Source organism: Typopeltis vanoorti, chromosome 19, assembly GCF_054136105.1.
Source record: "Typopeltis vanoorti isolate ZY-2024b chromosome 19, IOZ_Tvanoo_1.0, whole genome shotgun sequence".
In the NCBI taxonomy this organism is placed as follows: Eukaryota; Metazoa; Arthropoda; class Arachnida; order Uropygi; family Thelyphonidae; genus Typopeltis; species Typopeltis vanoorti.
In genome coordinates, this window is record NC_143567.1 from 50,520,716 (window position 1) to 50,538,742 (window position 18,027).

Consider the following 18,027-nt stretch of genomic DNA (forward strand, 5'->3'; position numbering starts at 1 on the left):
GAGGCATTTGCTTCTATTAATAAGACATTTGGTTGTTTGAGAAATTAGACCTAAAATGGATTGACTTAACAAAGTAATCAGAATGATACAAGCTGCAATTGCTTGCTACAGAGAAATTTATTCAGAAAAGAAAATGCAAACTGTGCAAACTAATGTACTGGATGTAACAGACATATTTTTAAAGAACCCTCACTGCTGCTGAAGATGAGCCCAAACCTTCCACAAGTTACAAATATGGTAAACTATAATCAGAATGGTTTGCTACAATTCCTGAATTTCAAGAGTTTGTCATTAATGACCTAGTTTCTCCTGCCTACTCTTATGAACTTTTTTATTTTTTTATTTTTTTTTATCCCATGGTATTATTACACCAGATCATAGAGGTCAAGTTCCTGTATTTTATACCTTTTCTGGGTTGTTATAGAGTTCACATTTGGAAATATTCATACAGTTTAGCAAATGCATTGGTGATGCTTCCTCAATGTTACAGATTTTGCAGGTGGGGAAGACTTTTATGCCATTGCTAAACTTGATTGGTCTTGTGTGGCTGGTCTTGAGGTGAGAGATCATGGTAGTGGCACTGCGATTAAACTTGGAGTTGATGGTATTGGATTTTCTGCTGAGTACCAGTGGCGAGTCATGTCCTGAAGTATTGTTCTTTTTATGTTATCTTTTTGGGTGGTTTTAAAAAGATCGAAATCTGTGGTATCACTTGATATTGAGGCCATTTTTGCTACTTCATCTGCAGTTTCGTTTCCCTTTAATCCCACATGGGAAGGGATCCATTGGAAGATTATTTTGGAATCCTTATGTAGTTTGTTTATGTTTTTTTTTTGCTATGTCTCTAAGTATTTCTTGATGGCTAGTGTAGCAGTTCTTAATAGCTTGAAGGGCTGCTAAGGAACCTGTGAAAAATATAAATGCCTTCAGGTTTTGTTTGTCCAAATATTGCAGTGCTGTGTTAATGGCTATTAATTCTGCATGGTATGAGTTGCATCCAATACTGTTAGTTGTTTTTAGTTCTATATTATGAGAGCCATAGATGAGTACACCACTCACAGAATTGCCATTTGGATTTTTGGAGCCATCTATGTAGATCTTTATTGAGTCAGGTCCATATTCCATTATTTTTGATAGGGCTAATGATCTCAAGATTTCAGGGTTTTCTAGGCTTTTTTTCTCATGTTTCCTTATCTCAGAGTTGATAACTATATTTTTCCTGTCTTGATTTGGAGGAAATGCTGGTAAGTCGGTTATTTTTTTGGGCAATCCAAGGGAATTTTATTTTCTATGATTTCATGCATTGTTGATTTTTTCTTTATTCTGGTTGTTGGTTTCCAGTTTTTAAAAAGTTCACTTGTTCTATGATGTGCAAGGTTGGCTCTTTTTCCTACAAATTTGGTTAGATTTTCTTGCCACCTACTTTTTAAAGGAACAAGGTTGGATTCGAATTCTGCTATTTTTCCAGTAGTTGTATTACTTAGTCCACATATGATTTTAGCTGCATTTTTCTGAATTTTTATAAGCTTGTCTAAACTGGTTAATGATGTTTGCATCCAGATAGGCGAAGCATATTCCATTATGGGATGGATAATAGAGGTATATATGACTTTTAAGGTTTTAGCATTGGCTCCCCACTCTTTACCTGAGATACTTTTCATGATATTTAGTCTTCTTTTTGCTCTGACTGCAACATTGTTGATATGTTTATTGAAGCTTAGCGATGGATCCAGAGTAACTCCAAGGTATTTGGGGTTTTCATTAAATGTAAATTAGTTGACTGTTTAGCTTAATCTTTGGTCTCCACTTTCTGAGGTGGTTATTAATAATAAAAACACAGATTTCTGATTTAGTAGGGTTAATTTTGATTTTTTGGTTTTCACAATATGTAGCTAAACTTTCAATGGCTTTGTTTAAGTGACCTTCTGCTGTTTCTAGGTTGTTGTGAGCTGAGAACAGGACCAAATCATCAGCAAACATAGCTATTTTTGTTTCTTTATTTATATTTTTATCTAAGTCATTTAAGTAGATGGAAAAAAGGAGTGGGTTCAAAATGCTACCTTGAGGGAGTCCCTGTCTTATTTTCACTTTCTTGGAAAAGGTATTATTTATTTGAACTCGAATTGTTCTATTTCTTAGAAAAGAAAGTCATAGATCCAGTTAAGAACTTTCTCTTCTATTCCAATATGACAAAGTTTGGAAAAGAGTTTCTGCCTCCACACCTTGTCAAAGGATTTTAGCATTGCTAAAATCTATAAAAGCTGCAATGGTGGATTTGGTAGGTTTGGTCTGGAAGTTATCTTGAATTGTCTGGGTTAAGTAGAAAAGTTATTAGTTGTTGAGTGATTTCTTCTAAAGGCAGCCTGAAAATTTGGTAGCATACTATTTTTTTTTTAGATAGTAATTCAAACGGAGTATCATTTTTTCCATTAATTTGCCTGGAATTGAAGTCAGTGAAATTGGTCTATAACTTCCTAGTTGGTCTTGCGGTTTGTTAGGCTTTAAGATTGGTATAATTGTGGCTGTCTTCCAGTCTTTCGGAACTTTTCCTTGTTTTAGGCTATTGTTGTATAGGTGAAGTAGCCAATCTAGGGCTAGGGAAGGAAGATGTTTGATCATAATTCCTTGTATGTTATCTGGTCCACATGATTTATTTATATCTAGTCTTTCCAAGGCATCTTCCAATTCAGAGATTGTAAATGGATCCCAGAAAAGTTTGTTTTGATATTTTGGGGAGTTTGCAGCATTTTTATGCTGTCGAGCCTGTTTTGATATTTGATGGTCTTTTTTAGTATTCATCTCTAGTTTGCTTATATTTTGAAAATGAAAGGCCAAGGTATTTGCGATCTCCCTATCTCCAATTTTGATATTTCCATCTGGATCTTTTAGCATGTTAGTCTCGCCTTTGGTAGGTCTCTTTGTAAATTAGCAGTCAGTTTCCAAAGTTTGGTATCTAAGTTGTGGCAAAATTCTTGCCACCTAGTTCTTTGTAATATTCTGGTTTCTGGAGAGCTTCCAATTTTTAAGATGTTAAAGAATTCATTTTCTGTTTAGTTATTTTACTGGCAAGTTCCTGGTGAACCTTTGTGTAGTTTGAAATAACTTTTCTTATGAACTATTCAATTAATAAAGCAGCAACTTAGTAGTACTCTTACTCTGGGTGTTTCCAGTTGATTTTTTTCTGATAATTGCAGAAAAGCACTGCACTTATGTTGCATCATTTATCACAGTGTAGTAGTCTAAACTGTATTATTTCACTCTAAACAAAGAATAAAAGTAGTTAAAAATATAACAAAAACAGAGCTACATATTTTAGCATTCAGGCAAGTTAACTGTTAATATGAAGCATTCATAATTCAATCGGTTTTGATGACGTCCTTTGGTTGGAAAGATCTGGGTTTGAATCCTACCTATAATGCAAAAAACCTTTAACGGGACTTTTCAATTGAAGGTGAGTTAGCTGGTCTCTTATGGAGGTGGTAGAATTTTTCCTCCAAAAAGACTCAAGTTTCTCATACCACAACCAGGTAAATCAACCAGAAGAACACATGTAACTGGCAGACTCATATAACCATTAGATTTACACTGGTTTCAAAAGATGGTGTCATACCTGCTCGTGGGGCCTCATGGCCATTGAGTCATCGTACGCTACTATGACAGCATTTATAGTCTTCAGAAGCACATATTTGAATTTGAATATTTGAAGCACAGGTGATCCCTTTAGAATAATCCAAGTTTTAAAACAAGGAGATAATCTAGCTCCAATACTTTTTTTGTTGCAGCTCTGAAATATGACAGCATTAATAGAAAAAAAAATGATATGAGATGATGACACATGGAATACCAAATAATTTAGCAAGAATTAAAAGATTAGCAATGGAAAATTGAGAAGCACAGGTTAAAATACAAAATGATTTAATAGATCCCTTTTGAATAATCCAAGTTTTAAAACAATGAGATAATCTAGCTCCAATACTTTTTTGTTGCAGCTCTGGAATATATTATCCTGATCATTAATAGAAGATATTAAAAGAACTTTAATAAATAAATCATTGCAGACTGCAGCATATGCAAATGACATTAACATCAAGAACCAAACAGAAAGCAGAAGAAACATATTTGGAACTGGATAAATTAGTACATGAGATAGGGTTAAAAATTAATCAACAACAAAACCAGAATAATGATTAATATAGTTCGCCCACAGATTAGACTCTTCGACACTTCTGCACATGTCCCAAAAAGGAGAATCCATTCCAATAATAGGGCAATCAATCCATCTTCTGGGATGAGTTTGTTTATTATTACAGGTTGGAAAATTTAGCTTTTCTTTTACGAACAGTAGTTTTTAAAGTGTAACTATTTTGCTTGTATAACAGTTGGAAAAATGTACGTAGAGTATTAACAAAATTAAAAAAAGGTATAGCATAAAACAAAAATTTAACGAAATTTATTTTTAAGAAAGTTTTCCATAAAATAAAAATAATTATACAGAAAAACAGAATTTTTTTTCAAATGAACTTAGATATTCTAAACTTACAGTTGAGAGAACTGAGACCCTTTAATGCCCTAAACCGATTAATTATTTATGACTTGTTGTGACTCTTTTAACAAACCCATGCAAAAAAAAAGTTGGAAAAAAATACCATTATCAAATCCTTTAAATCTTCATAGTCATCTGAATCTATGTCCGAATTGCCATCACTTTCACTTAAACTGATCACCAATTTCCCATAATTCTTCTATAATTCCGTCTCTGTCCCAATACATATTTTTCAATGAAGTGATATGAGAGCAATATTTTCCCCAGTTTTGAACTGTAATACTTTCATCACCTGTTCTGAAAGCTTAAAAAGTTTCGACATGTCAATATCCCCAGTTACGTTGCGATGGCGAATGAAACATTTCACTTCTGCCCAAACATACTCAATAGCATTAAAACAAAATCCGATTTCATGAAGTATTTTCCTTAAAGTTTCTCTTTTCCAAGGAAAATTAATTTTTTCTTTAAGCACAGGAATCAATTTTGGAACAGTTGGCACTCTTTTCTCGACCATGTAAAATTCGTGAATAGTTCTTATAATGTCTACATCAAAATCATTCAAAGCTAAGGTTTAGATGGTTTTCTTTCCGTGGCGCTTTTTTTTTTAAGATTTAAATTTTGGCTTACCGGGGGTGCTTAAGGGTCAAAGCTGTATAACTGAGAGGAGACCTCCACATAGCCTTTAAAGGAATGCGGAGAACCGACCAGGGCTTCTGACCTAATGTCCAATCCTCACCTTCTCGTGGTGCACCCTGTTGGGTATCTACTTTGATACTGAACGAACGAGGATGGGCTGGCAATTTGGGATTTAGCCGACCAAATTGTATTCTTATTGGTTAAACCAAAATAAAAAATGATGGTACAACATGACAAAATTTCATGCCGGCTGGGGCGTCGCCCGGTTAAACAAGGCCCCCGTTGTTTTCGCCAGGGAACCAGGGCGAACAGCGAAAAGTCAGCTACTGGAACAAATCTGAAAACAAACCCCAACTCAACATCACCAGAGTTAAAGATCGGTACTATCAACGTAAGAAGCCTGAATGGCAAAGAAATGGAGCTAGCTGAGGAATTAGATAAGTACCAGATCGACATAATAGGGGTGACTGAAACAAAAAAGACCAAAACTGGTGAGATCTTTCTGAGCAATAAATACAAAATGTTATATTCAGGCAATAACAATCAAGGAAAAGAAGGAGTAGCCATAGTATTCAACACAAAATACGAGGCTAATCTTCTTGAATGGCAGTCAGTCTCAAGTAGAGTAATGTGGGCAAATATGAGAATGGGGAACTGGACAATGAGACTTATTTGTGCCTATGGTCCCACAGAAGGTTCTACTAAGGTAGAAGTGGAGGAATTTTTTGAGGCTTTAGAAAAAGCAACTGACACAATGAAAAAGGAAAAGTTGGTCCTTGTTGGGGATCTAAATAGTAGAGTAGGAAATGATTGTGAGACATACAAAAATATTTTGGGAAAATTTGGAGAAAAGAGCAAAGCTAATAATAATGGCAAATATCTGTTGGATTTCTGCTCAGGACATGGACTGGTTATTACTAACACCATGTTCCAACATAAAAATGTGCACAAATTCACATGGAGAGAAGAGGCTAGGAATAAGAAAAGTCTCATTGACTATGTTATTGTTGATAGTGATGTTTTCTCCCTGGTGCAGGACACCAGAGTGTACAGAGGATTTGAAATTGGAAGTGATCACTATTTAGTCTTGAGCAGGATAAAATTGAATTTCATATTGAAAAGAATAACATGTAAGAAAGTTTTAAAGCGAATAAAAGTTGAGCAGCTCTCAGATGTAAACTGTAGACTAAAATACAGAAATATTATTGAAAAGAAAATGAAAGAGTTTGAGAACAGGAATCAAACCTTGGAGATTCAGTGGCAAACTCTGAAGGAAACATTGATTGATTCTGCCAGAGAGGCATGTGGTGAGGTTGTGTGCAAAGATAAAAAAATCAGAACTCCCTGGTGGACACAGGAAGTTAAAGAGGCAGTGAAGGAAAAGAAGAAAGCATATCAAAAGTTCCTGGCAAATAAGTCAGCTTTTACTCTTACAGAATACAGAGACAAATGTAAGAAAGCTAAACAGTGTGTAAAACTAGCTAAACAAAAGTCATGGGAGGACTTTGGCAAGAATATAGAAAATAAATATCAAGAAGGTGGCAAAATATTCTGGAGGTTGTTGAAGAAGCTTAGGAATGGAGGAAAGAGTGCTGTAAAAGGAATTAGAGATGATAAAGGTGACATGAAAATGGGAGAAAAAGATATCCTTGAAGTATGGAGTAATTACTTTGAAAAACTGCTAAATGAAACAAGCAGTGATGACAGCACAGTGATAAAAAATACTGACCAGGCATGCAGTCAGGAATACATATCCATACTTGAAGTAGAAAAAGCCATCAAAGGCTTGAAATGTGGAAAGGCAGCAGGAGTAGATGATATTAGACCAGAAATGCTGAAGTATGGTGGTATAAGAGTCTTACAGTGGCTGCACTGCATAGTTCAGAAAGCCTGGACAGAGGGACGAATTCCCGATGATTGGAGTAGAGCTCTCATAGTACCCATATATAAAAAGGGAAATAAAACTGAATGTGAGAATTACAGAGGTAGTTCCCTACTGAGTGTTCCTGGCAAGATCTATGCAAGTATACTTGAGAAACGGTTGAGAAGAATTGTGGAAGAAAAGCTTGGTGAAGAACAAGCTGGATTCAGGCCAAATAGAGGCTGTCAGGATCAGATCTTCACTTTACGACAAATAGTCGAGAAAGCATGGGAATATAACAAAGATCTGTATTTAAGTTTTGTCGATTTGGAAAAGGCATATGACAAGGTGCCAAGAGAGAAGCTATTCAATACGCTGCAGTTATATGGTGTCAATGGGGCATTATATCAAGCAATACTTAGTCTTTATTTGAGTTGTGAGTCAGCAGTTAGAATTGAAGGAAGTACAGGAAGATGGTTTAATGTTAAATCTGGTGTGAGACAAGGATGTACATTATCCCCTCTGTTATTCATTATCTATATGGATCACATTATGAAGGAATGTGGTATTAAACCTGATATCAAAATTGGAGATGTTAATGTCAGCTCTTTGCTTTATGCGGATGATGTTATACTTCTAAATAAATCCGCTACAAGTCTGCAAGATTCTCTGACTAAATTGAATAGCTGTTGTAATAGATATGGTATGAAGGTCAGCAATAAAAAGACAAAGACAATGAAAATAGGCAGAATCATTGAAAATGTCAACTGTGTTGTGAATGGAGAACCTGTGGAACAAGTAAAACATTTCAGCTACTTAGGCACAATTTTTACTGAAGATGGTAAACTAAATATAGAAATAGACAACAGAATCAGCAAAGCTGGTATCGTGGGAAGTCAATTGAATAAATTCATATGGAATAAGAAAGAAATTAGTCGGAACACTAAATTAGCTGTATACAAGACTGTGTTCAAACCAATTTTAACTTATGGATCTGAGAGCTGGGTCAGAAGTAAAACACTTGACCAAAGACTAGAGACCGCAGATATGAGAGTCCTGAGAAAAATTAGAGGCGTGAACAGATGGCATCAATGGCAATATCATATTAAAAATGAGGATATTAGGAAAGAACTTGACATTGTCAGCATCCAGGAATGCGTTAGTAGAGCTAATCTCAGATGGTATGGTCACTTAAATAGAATGGGAGAGGAAAGATTAGCAAAACAAGTGTTCTCTGCCAGGTTGGCAGGAAAACGACCCAGAGGAAGACCAAGATATAGGTGGATTGATATGGTACAAAGTGCCTTAGACGATAGAAATATAAGATCTGATAATGTTGGAGTCTTGACAAGTAACAGACTGATTTGGAGGAAAATTGTAGATAGGAAGTTAGTAATGATGTAATTTTTTCATGTAGTACTGTCATATCCTGTACACCCCTTGAGGGTACATGGCAGGAATTTGATGATGATGATGATGATGATGATGATTTTGGCTTACCTTCATCTTTTGATTCCCTGTGAATTCTTTTAACAGTCGACCCCGATATGCCCGCAATTGCACTTGCACGTTTTATGACTTGAGATAGGGGAACAAGGAGACTGCCTTTTAACAATTCAGAATGTCAGCACATTATTCAATATTCTTTTGCAAGAGCTACTGAAATGTTTAACAACAGAACTTGTTGACTGCACTGGATCCATCATATAAATTAATAATAAAAAAAAATGCAAAAAAGCAAACAAAAATCAAGCTACTACTAGTACAGCGACAGACAAGAAAGCACTGATTTCACATGTTGGCGACCAATTCGTACATCCTTCATTTCTTTCACCCCTTCAGCATGAATAGACTATTCTTGGCAAAATGCCAAGCAGAGATCTACAAACAGTGGACGTACTACACCAAGCAGAAATGGTTAAATGATAAGTATAAAATTGGAAACTTTGAAACAGAGAAAGTGGAACAATTGAAATATTTAGGTGTAACAATACAAGCCAACCAAATGAGGTAGTAGAAGTGTAGAACTGAACAGAGCAGAGGTAATCAGGCCTTTTATTCTCTTGTGTGTATTCATGTCTAAAATATCCATTGGAAGACTAAAATACAAATATATAAAAAGATAATTTGTCCAAATGTTACATACGGATTTAAAATCTGGATATTTATGGAGAGGGTGGAGATTTTGATTTCAGCTTCTGAAAGAAAATTCTTAGAAAAACATTTGGCTCACTGAATGAGAATGGTCCCTGGAGGATCAGATACAACTATGAGTTATATCAATTATACAAAGAACCTACACTATCTAGTTTCATCAAGTTCTCAAAAAGTTGCAGTAGTGAGTAGGAACATGTTTTTTGAATGGAAAAATGATATTCCTAAGAAGACTATAAATAATAAAATTTTTGTAAATGACTAAAGGAAAAATCAAGAACAAGATGAACAAATACCATTAGTCAAGTTAACAACATCATATTGCAATGTCCAAAATGGAAAATTAATGTTTTGGATAAACAGGATTTTATCAATAAATCCATGAGGCCAAGGCTCAATTTGGGCTGTAAAGCTATAGGAAGAAGAAGAAGAAACATCATAGGGCAGGACTTGACAAATTATGCAAAATCCTTTCACAACACAAAAAAAACGCACTCATCAAAGACCATCCTCCATTTTTAAATATGTCCCTATGCCCCAATAAGTCAATAGGAGTCCCATAAAGCGATTAGTGGTAATGCATTTGTGTTCTCATAAAGTTAAAAAGATTTTGTTTATAAAGTTATATTTTATTAAATAAAAAATATCCTATTTTGTCAAGTCTGTAGCTACTCACCAGCTGTCAAAATCTACTTGCCACAGGCAAGTGGGTGAGCATGTTTGGCAAGCCCTGCCATAAGGGGATGTAAAGAGTGTGCCCAGATACACTCTAATGTATCAAAAAGTAGCTTTGCATATGATGTAATAATGGATATTATTTCTGGGAAAACTCCCATGTTACTCCTCTTAACTATTACATTTATGAATATTTTTGCCTGCTTCTGTTTAGGAGTGCCCCTGTTTAAATGTCATTGGCTTTTTACTCACGGATTCTTAGGACATTGTAGATGTATATTTACCAATAAATAATGTAGCATAAAGGAAGAGAAATTTGCACATACCTTTTTTTGGGTGCTGTGGCTTTTCTTCTTTCAGCGATGTCCAAACTACTGTGTGTGGGGAAAGGGAGGGGGAGATTAGGCAATGTGGGAGAATTCAAATAGAAATGAAAAAACCCGGGTTTTTTTGAATAATATATATATATATATATATATATATATATATATATACATATACACATATATATATTATAAGGGATGGGCAAAGCGTTTTTTTATATTTATATTGGATGGGAAAGGGTGAAAGGGGTTGAAAACAGCAACTGATTTTTAGAGGGGGGGGGGAAGAGGTTGACGGGGTGCGGTCCGTTTCGACTATTCTTGGTCGTTGTCTGAACACATGGAGGAAGTGGATGCTATCGCATGATGTAATAATTTACTAATAAATAATATTTAATACTAAATGAATACAAATTAATAATTTAATAATTTATACATAATTTAACGATACAGCCATTTAGTTTTAAAGCATAGACTGTTGTATTATACAATAAGTGGCAAACTGCAAATACAGAATGATACAGAAAATTATTATTATTATTATTATTATTAATATAATAAGTATCTCAGGAGTGGCGGTAAAGATTTTGGAAAAGTTGGTTAGGGCTCACATTCAGAAATGGGTTGACAGAGAATCTCTACTTTGCAATAAACAGAATGGGCTATTAAGGAAAGGTCATGTTTTAGCAAGTTGCTTACATTCTATAATAATGTTACCATTGAGTTGGACAAGGAGAATGGATACACCATGATACTTTTGGATTGTGGAAAGGCTTTTGACAGAATGCAGCATGGAAGACTGCTGCATAAACTGGAGAATATGAGATTGAATTATAAACTATTGACATGGATAAGAGGAAGGCTGACTGACAGATATCAAAAAATGGTATATGGGGGAACGTTAGTCTGCAAGATTTAAGGTAACCAATAGTGTACCACGAGGATCAGTCCTTGGGCCAGTGTTATTCAATCTGTAAATTAATGTACAGATTGAATAACATAGAATTAGGAAAGATTTGACAGGTGACATACTGCTATCTGCTGATGATGCAAACATCAGTAGGGTAATCAGGAATCTGGCTAATATGGAATATGATGCAGCATTGCAGAATGATTTGAATAGGCTGGAATTATGACCATGGGAAAATGGATGTCAATTCAATGTCAGTAAATGTAAAGTCATGAACTGTGGCATGATTAGATATCCAATATCATATTATATTGGTATGATTATGCTAGAAGAAACTCATCAGGCTAGGGATCTTGGAGTGTTAGTAGGCAGGAATTTGAAGTTCAAGGGTCATATAGCAAAAATTGTAAATACAACTCAGAGAATAATTGCAATGATAAAGGGTCAAAGCTGTATAACTGAGAGGAGACCTCCACATAGCCTTTAAAGGAATGCGGAGAACCGACCAGGGCTTCTGACCTAATATCCAATCCTCACCTTCTCGTGGTGCACCCTGTTGGGTATCTACTTTGATACTGAACGAACGAGGATGGGCTGGCAATTTGGAATTTAGCCGACCAAATTGTATTCTTATTGGTTAAACCAAAATAAAAAAATGATGGTACAACATGACAAAATTTCATGCCGGCTGGGGTGTCGCCCGGTTAAACAAGGCCCCCGTTGTTTTCGCCAGGGAACCAGGGCGAACAGCAAAAAGTCAGCTACTAGAACAAATCTGAAAACAAACCCCAACTCAACATCACCAGAGTTAAAGATCGGTACTATCAACGTAAGAAGCTTGAATGAAAAAGAAATGGAGATAGCTGAGGAATTAGATAAGTACCAGATTGACATAATAGGGATTACTGAAACAAAAAAGATCAAAACTGGTGAGATCTTTCTGAGCAATAAATACAGAATGTTATATTCAGGCAATGACAATCAAGGAAAAGAAGGAGTAGCCATAATATTCAACACAAAATACGAGGCTAATCTTCTTGAATGGCAGTCAGTCTCAAGTAGAGTAATGTGGGCAAATATGAGAATGGGGAACTGGACGATGAGACCTATTTGTGCCTATGGTCCCACAGAAGGTTCTACTAAGGTAGAAGTGGAGGAATTTTTTGGGGGTTTAGAAAAAGCAACTGACACAATGAAAAAGGAAAAGTTGGTCCTTGTTGGGGATCTAAATAGCAGAGTAGGAAATGATTGTGAGACATACAAATATATTTTGGGAAAATTTGGAGAAAAGAGCAAAGCTAATAATAATGGCAAATATCTGTTGGATTTCTGCTCAGGACATGGACTGGTTATTACTAACACCATGTTCCAACATAAAAATGTGCACAAATTCACATGGAGAGAAGAGGCAAGGAATAAGAAAAGTCTCATTGACTATGTTATTGTTGATAGTGATGTTTTCTCCCTGGTGCAGGACACCAGAGTGTACAGAGGATTTGAAATTGGAGGTGATCACTATTTAGTCTTGAGCAGGATAAAATTGAATGTCATATTGAAAAGAATAACATGTAAAAAAGTTTTAAAGCGAATAAAAGTTGAGCAGCTCTCAGATGTGAACTGTAGACTAAAATACAAGAGTTTGAGAACAGGAATCAAACCTTGGAGATTCAGTGGCAAACTCTGAAGAAAACATTGATTGATTCTGCCAGAGAGGCATGTGGTGAGGTTGTGTGCAAGGATAAAAAAAATCAAAACTCCCTGGTGGACACAGGAAGTTAAAGAGGCAGTGAAGGAAAAGAAGAAAGCATATCAAAAGTTCCTGGCAAATAAGTCAGCTTTTACTCTTACAGAATACAGAGACAAATGTAAGAAAGCTAAACAGTGTGTAAAACTAGCTAAACAAAAGTCATGGGAGGACTTTGGCAAGAATATAGAAAATAAATATCAAGAAGGTGGCAAAATATTCTGGAGGTTGTTGAAGAAGCTTAGGAATGGAGGAAAGAGTGCTGTAAAAGGAATTAGAAATGATAAAGGTGAAATGAAAACAGGAGAAAAAGATATCCTTGAAGTATGGAGTAATTACTTTGAAAAACTGCTAAATGAAACAAGCAGTGATGACAGCACAGTGATAAAAAACACTGACCAGGCATGCAGTCAGGAATACATATCCATACTTGAAGTAGAAAAAGCCATCAAAGGCTTGAAATGTGGAAAGGCAGCAGGAGTAGATGATATTCGAACAGAAATGCTGAAGTATGGTGGTATAAAAGTCTTACAGTGGCTGCACTGCATAGTTCAGAAAGCCTGGACAGAGGGACGAATTCCCGATAATTGGAGTAGAGCTCTCATAGTACCCATATATAAAAAGGGAAATAAAACTGAATGTGAGAATTACAGAGGTATTTCCCTACTGAGTGTTCCTGGCAAGATCTATGCAAGTGTACTTGAGAAACGGTTGAGAAGAATTGTGGAAGAAAAGCTTGGTGAAGAACAAGCTGGATTCAGGCCAAATAGAAGCTGTCAGGATCAGATCTTCACTTTACGACAAATAGTCGAGAAAGCATGGGAATATAACAGAGATCTGTATTTAAGTTTTATCGATTTGGAAAAGGAATATGACAAGGTGCCAAGACAGAAGCTATTCAATACGCTGCAATTAAATGGTGTCAATGGGGCATTATATCAAGCAATACTTCGTCTTTATTGAGTTTTAAGTCAGCAGTTAGAATTGAAGGAAGTACAGGAAGATGGTTTAATGTTAAATCTGGTGTGAGACAAGGATGTACATTATCCCCTCTGTTATTCATTATCTATATGGATCACATTATGAAGGAAAGTGGTATTAAACCTGATATCAAAATTGGAGATGTTAATGTCAGCTCTTTGCTTTATGCGGATGATGTTATACTTCTAAATAAATCCACTACAAGTCTGCAAGATTCTCTGACTAAATTGAATAGCTGTTGTAATAGATATGGTATGAAGGTCAGCAATAAAAAGACAAAGACAATGAAAATTGGCAGAATCATTGAAAATGTCAACTGTGTTGTGATTGGAGAACCTGTGGAACAAGTAAAACATTTCAGCTACTTAGGCACGATTTTTACTGAAGATGATAAATTAAATATAGAAATAGACAACAGAATCAGCAAAGCTGGTATGGTGGGAAGTCAATTGAATAAATTCATATGGAATAAGAGAGAAATTAGTCGGAACACTAAATTAGATGTATACAAGACAGTGTTCAAACCAGTTTTAACTTATGGATCTGAGAACTGGGTCAGAAGTAAAACACTTGACCAAAGACTACAGACCGCAGATATGAGAGTCCTGAGAAAGATTAGAGGCGTGAACAGATGGCATCAATGGCAATATCATATTAAAAATGAGGATATTAGGAAAGAATTTGACATTGTCAGCATCCAGGAATGCATCAGCAGAGCTAATCTCAGGTGGTGTGGTCACTTAAATAGAATGGGAGAGGAAAGATTAGTAAAACAAGTGTTCTCTGCCAGGTTGGCAGCAAAACGACCCAGAGGAAGACCAGATATAGGTGGATTGATACGGGTCAAAGTGCCTTAGACGATAGAAATATAAGATCTGATAATGTTGGAGTCTTGACAAGTAACAGACTGATTTGGAGGAAAATTGTAGATAGGAAGTTAGTAATGATGTAATTTTTTCATGTAGTACTGTCATATCCTGTACACCCCTTAAGGGTACATGGCAGGAATTTGATGATGATGATAAAATGAACCTTGACATGTAAAGCTGGTGGAAAGGTTTAGACGTTGGTTATGCATTTTTTTACTAAGTAATTTAAGGAAATTACAATGTCAACTAGTATATACATTAAAATAAAATTTTAATATACTTCAATATTTCAGCAACGTCACGTTGCCATTTTCAAGAAACTTGAGAACAAGGCACGTGCACGCAGGCACAACAAACAGTAAGTGAGAAAGAAGCGAGAAGCTATTATTTCTCCTAAAGTCCTGATGGTGCCCCCTAGCGGGCAATGTTAGTATTCTTGGGCGATTGGGCTGAAGGTCTTCTGATGTAGGTTTCCCAAAAACCTACATCAGAATGGGAAACCTACATTAGAAGACCTTCAGCCCAATCGCCCAAAAATACCAACATTGCCCACTAGGGGGCACCATCAGAACTTTAGGAGAAATAATAGCTTCTTGCTTCTTCCTCACTTACTGTTTGTTGTGCCTGCGTGCATGTGTCTTGTCCTTAAGTTTCTTGAAAATGGCAACGTGATGTTGCTGAAATATTGAAGTATATTAAAATTTTATTTTAATGTATATACTAGTTGACGTTGTAATTTCCTTAAATTACTTAGTAAAAAATGACATGTAAAGATAAGGAAGTCATTTTGCCTCTTTACAAGGCCTCACCTGGACTATTGCATGCAGGTCTGGTTTCCATTGTGATTCTGATACAGTGGAGAGAGTGCAAAGGAGAGTGTTAAAAATGTCAACAATCCTGATTAAATTATCAGGATTGTTGAATAATGATTATGAAAATGTCTGCAGTCTACAAATTGAGAATTTGTAGACTGTAAACAGGAGAAAGAGGGGAAATATGATTCAGACTTACAAACTTCTGAAACAATCACACAGGATTTCAGTTGATGGAATTTTTCATTTCATGGAGGGAGGGGAAAGGATGGAAGGGCATCCTTCGAAATAGAGAATGAATGTCATCAAGAAGGGATGAGAGCTAGATTTTTTTCTCATAGAGCGGTGCATGATTGGAATGGACTGCCATTGGATTTTGTGTATGCAAGCAGTGTAAATAAAATCAAGAACAAGTAAGACAGCAGGTATGTGTAGTATGTTGCTTCTTTCAATGAGTCCCTGACTCCCTGGAATTCTCACTTAATAATAATAACAATAATAATATTGCACAGGAACCTCCATGGAGTCTGGAGACTCATTCTACAATCTATTGTATTGTAACAGACCCACATCTATTGTCTCTTTCTTGAATGCAATGACCGACAAAGCATTCATTCTGGCTCATTCGCCACTCTCCAAGTAAACATCTAGTCCTCATATCATTGCTAACTGTACTCTTACTCTATTTCCAGGTACGATTCCCCCCTCCCCCTTGGTTTCCCTTTCTGGAAAAGTGCTGAAAATGTTCTCCCAACTCCAGAAAAGTACTGAAAAAATTCCTCTGTATAAATCCTATAATCTCTTTTCCATCTATCAACGAAATTCTGCAACTCACAAATCTTCACCATCATCACAAGGAGAATTCCACAGGCCACTCACAATCTTGGTTACTTGCTTCCTGATCCCCAAGAAATCCAGATGACTAGACCTGAGCACAGCAATCCAGATGTGGATAGATATATATCAAGGTCTTATAAAGAGGAATGATCATTTCCTTATCTCTACTTGTTAGTGTGCTCAATAACCAAGTAATCCAATGAGCTACCTTGACCACCTTTGCAATATGCCAGGAGGCAGCCAAGTTTCCTAAACCCAAGAACTGCATTGGACATTTTTCAAACAGTTGCAAACCTCAAGATATTTTCTAAAAAATTTAATTATTAAAATTAAATAAAAAAGATTTTTAACAATCTTTTTTTAATGCATTCCCTATAGAGAGTAAGTGAGATGCCTGTGAAAAATATATACCTATCATAAATTTTTGTCTTTTATGGTAAACACAATAAAAACAAATTGTCCTCGAGAGCGGCAGTGAAGAACCTTGCAAGAAGTGCTTGAAAGGTTCTTCAACGCCGCTCACAAGTAGCATTTGGCTACTACTGCAATATGCCCTCTGAACTTCAACTCTCTTTCTACCAACACCCTGAATCCCTAGCTTCATCAATTTCCTGGAATGCAGTTCTTTCAGTGTGGTGCATAGCTTATAATTTTTTAACCCTAAATGCATAACTATATGCTTTTCCACATTAAACTAATGTCCATTATCTTTTCATACTTTTCCACATTAAATTAATGTTTGTTGTGGAAAAGTAATAATAAAAAAGTAATAAATCATCCTGGAAGCTCTCTACATAGCTTTAATTAATAGAATTTGAAGCTATGAGTCAGTGAATATTAAATGAATCACAGATACTATCTATTGCTCAAGTGCAATGATTTTATACATTTTTCTGCTCAGTAAGTGAAAGTATATACATAAATTACATAAGTAAAAAAATGAAAACATATTATGACCAGTAATTGAGGACAGTTATTGGTCATAACTGTCATAAAAGCAAAATTTTATGCTTTTAAAAATTAGAAATATAAAAATATTACTTACCTTCGGGATCTAATAATTTTTCTATCCCAAGATATTTATATGCTACAGAAAAGGCATGGTCTAAACGTGTATTGGTATCCTTTCGTAACAAGGTGTCATAATCAAAATGAGGCCTGAGAGGGGAAAAAAGTGAGTAATTGTGAAAAAGTTCACACCATCCTATGACACAAAATATTTCAAAACAAAATAAAAATGTTTCCAATTTTTACCTAAACCTATGGATAACAGCATTGAAGGCAAGACCATCGCTCCAACTTGTAGTAAAATTTCGAATATCTACATTGGCATAGCTGAAAATAGAATAAATTATATATGTATTTAGAATTTCATGAAACTTTAAAATTCAATTAGGTTAGCAAAGAATTACAAATACATTCATATGATAATTTAGTAAAGAACTAATAAGACAATTATAAACCCAATTACCAGTGAAATATTGAGGTGGGGTTGGGAATAAAGAAGAAAGATGAAAACAAAAAACAAAAAAATTTTGAATTATAAGGTTGTGATTTGTTCGCATGTATCCCACAGTATTATATAGCAGTAATGCTGCATATTATTTTAGTATTCTGAAATTATGAAGAATAAATCGCAATATTTTATCATTATAATAATATCAAGTGGATGATCAACAATA

At 35.3% G+C, this 18,027-nt stretch overlaps 1 protein-coding gene across 1 annotated transcript in view; it reads right to left on the bottom strand.

Moving 5' to 3' along the window:
• The window catches only part of Dys (Dystrophin), a 923,162-nt gene that overhangs the window by 841,923 nt on the left and 63,212 nt on the right, over nucleotides 1-18,027 (bottom strand). The window contains exons 7-8 of the mRNA XM_090409612.1: nucleotides 17,600-17,680; nucleotides 17,391-17,503 (exon numbers count right to left, since the gene is read on the bottom strand). Coding sequence (XP_090265738.1) covers nucleotides 17,391-17,503; nucleotides 17,600-17,680 — 194 coding nt within the window. The remainder of the gene's footprint in view (nucleotides 1-17,390; nucleotides 17,504-17,599; nucleotides 17,681-18,027) is intronic.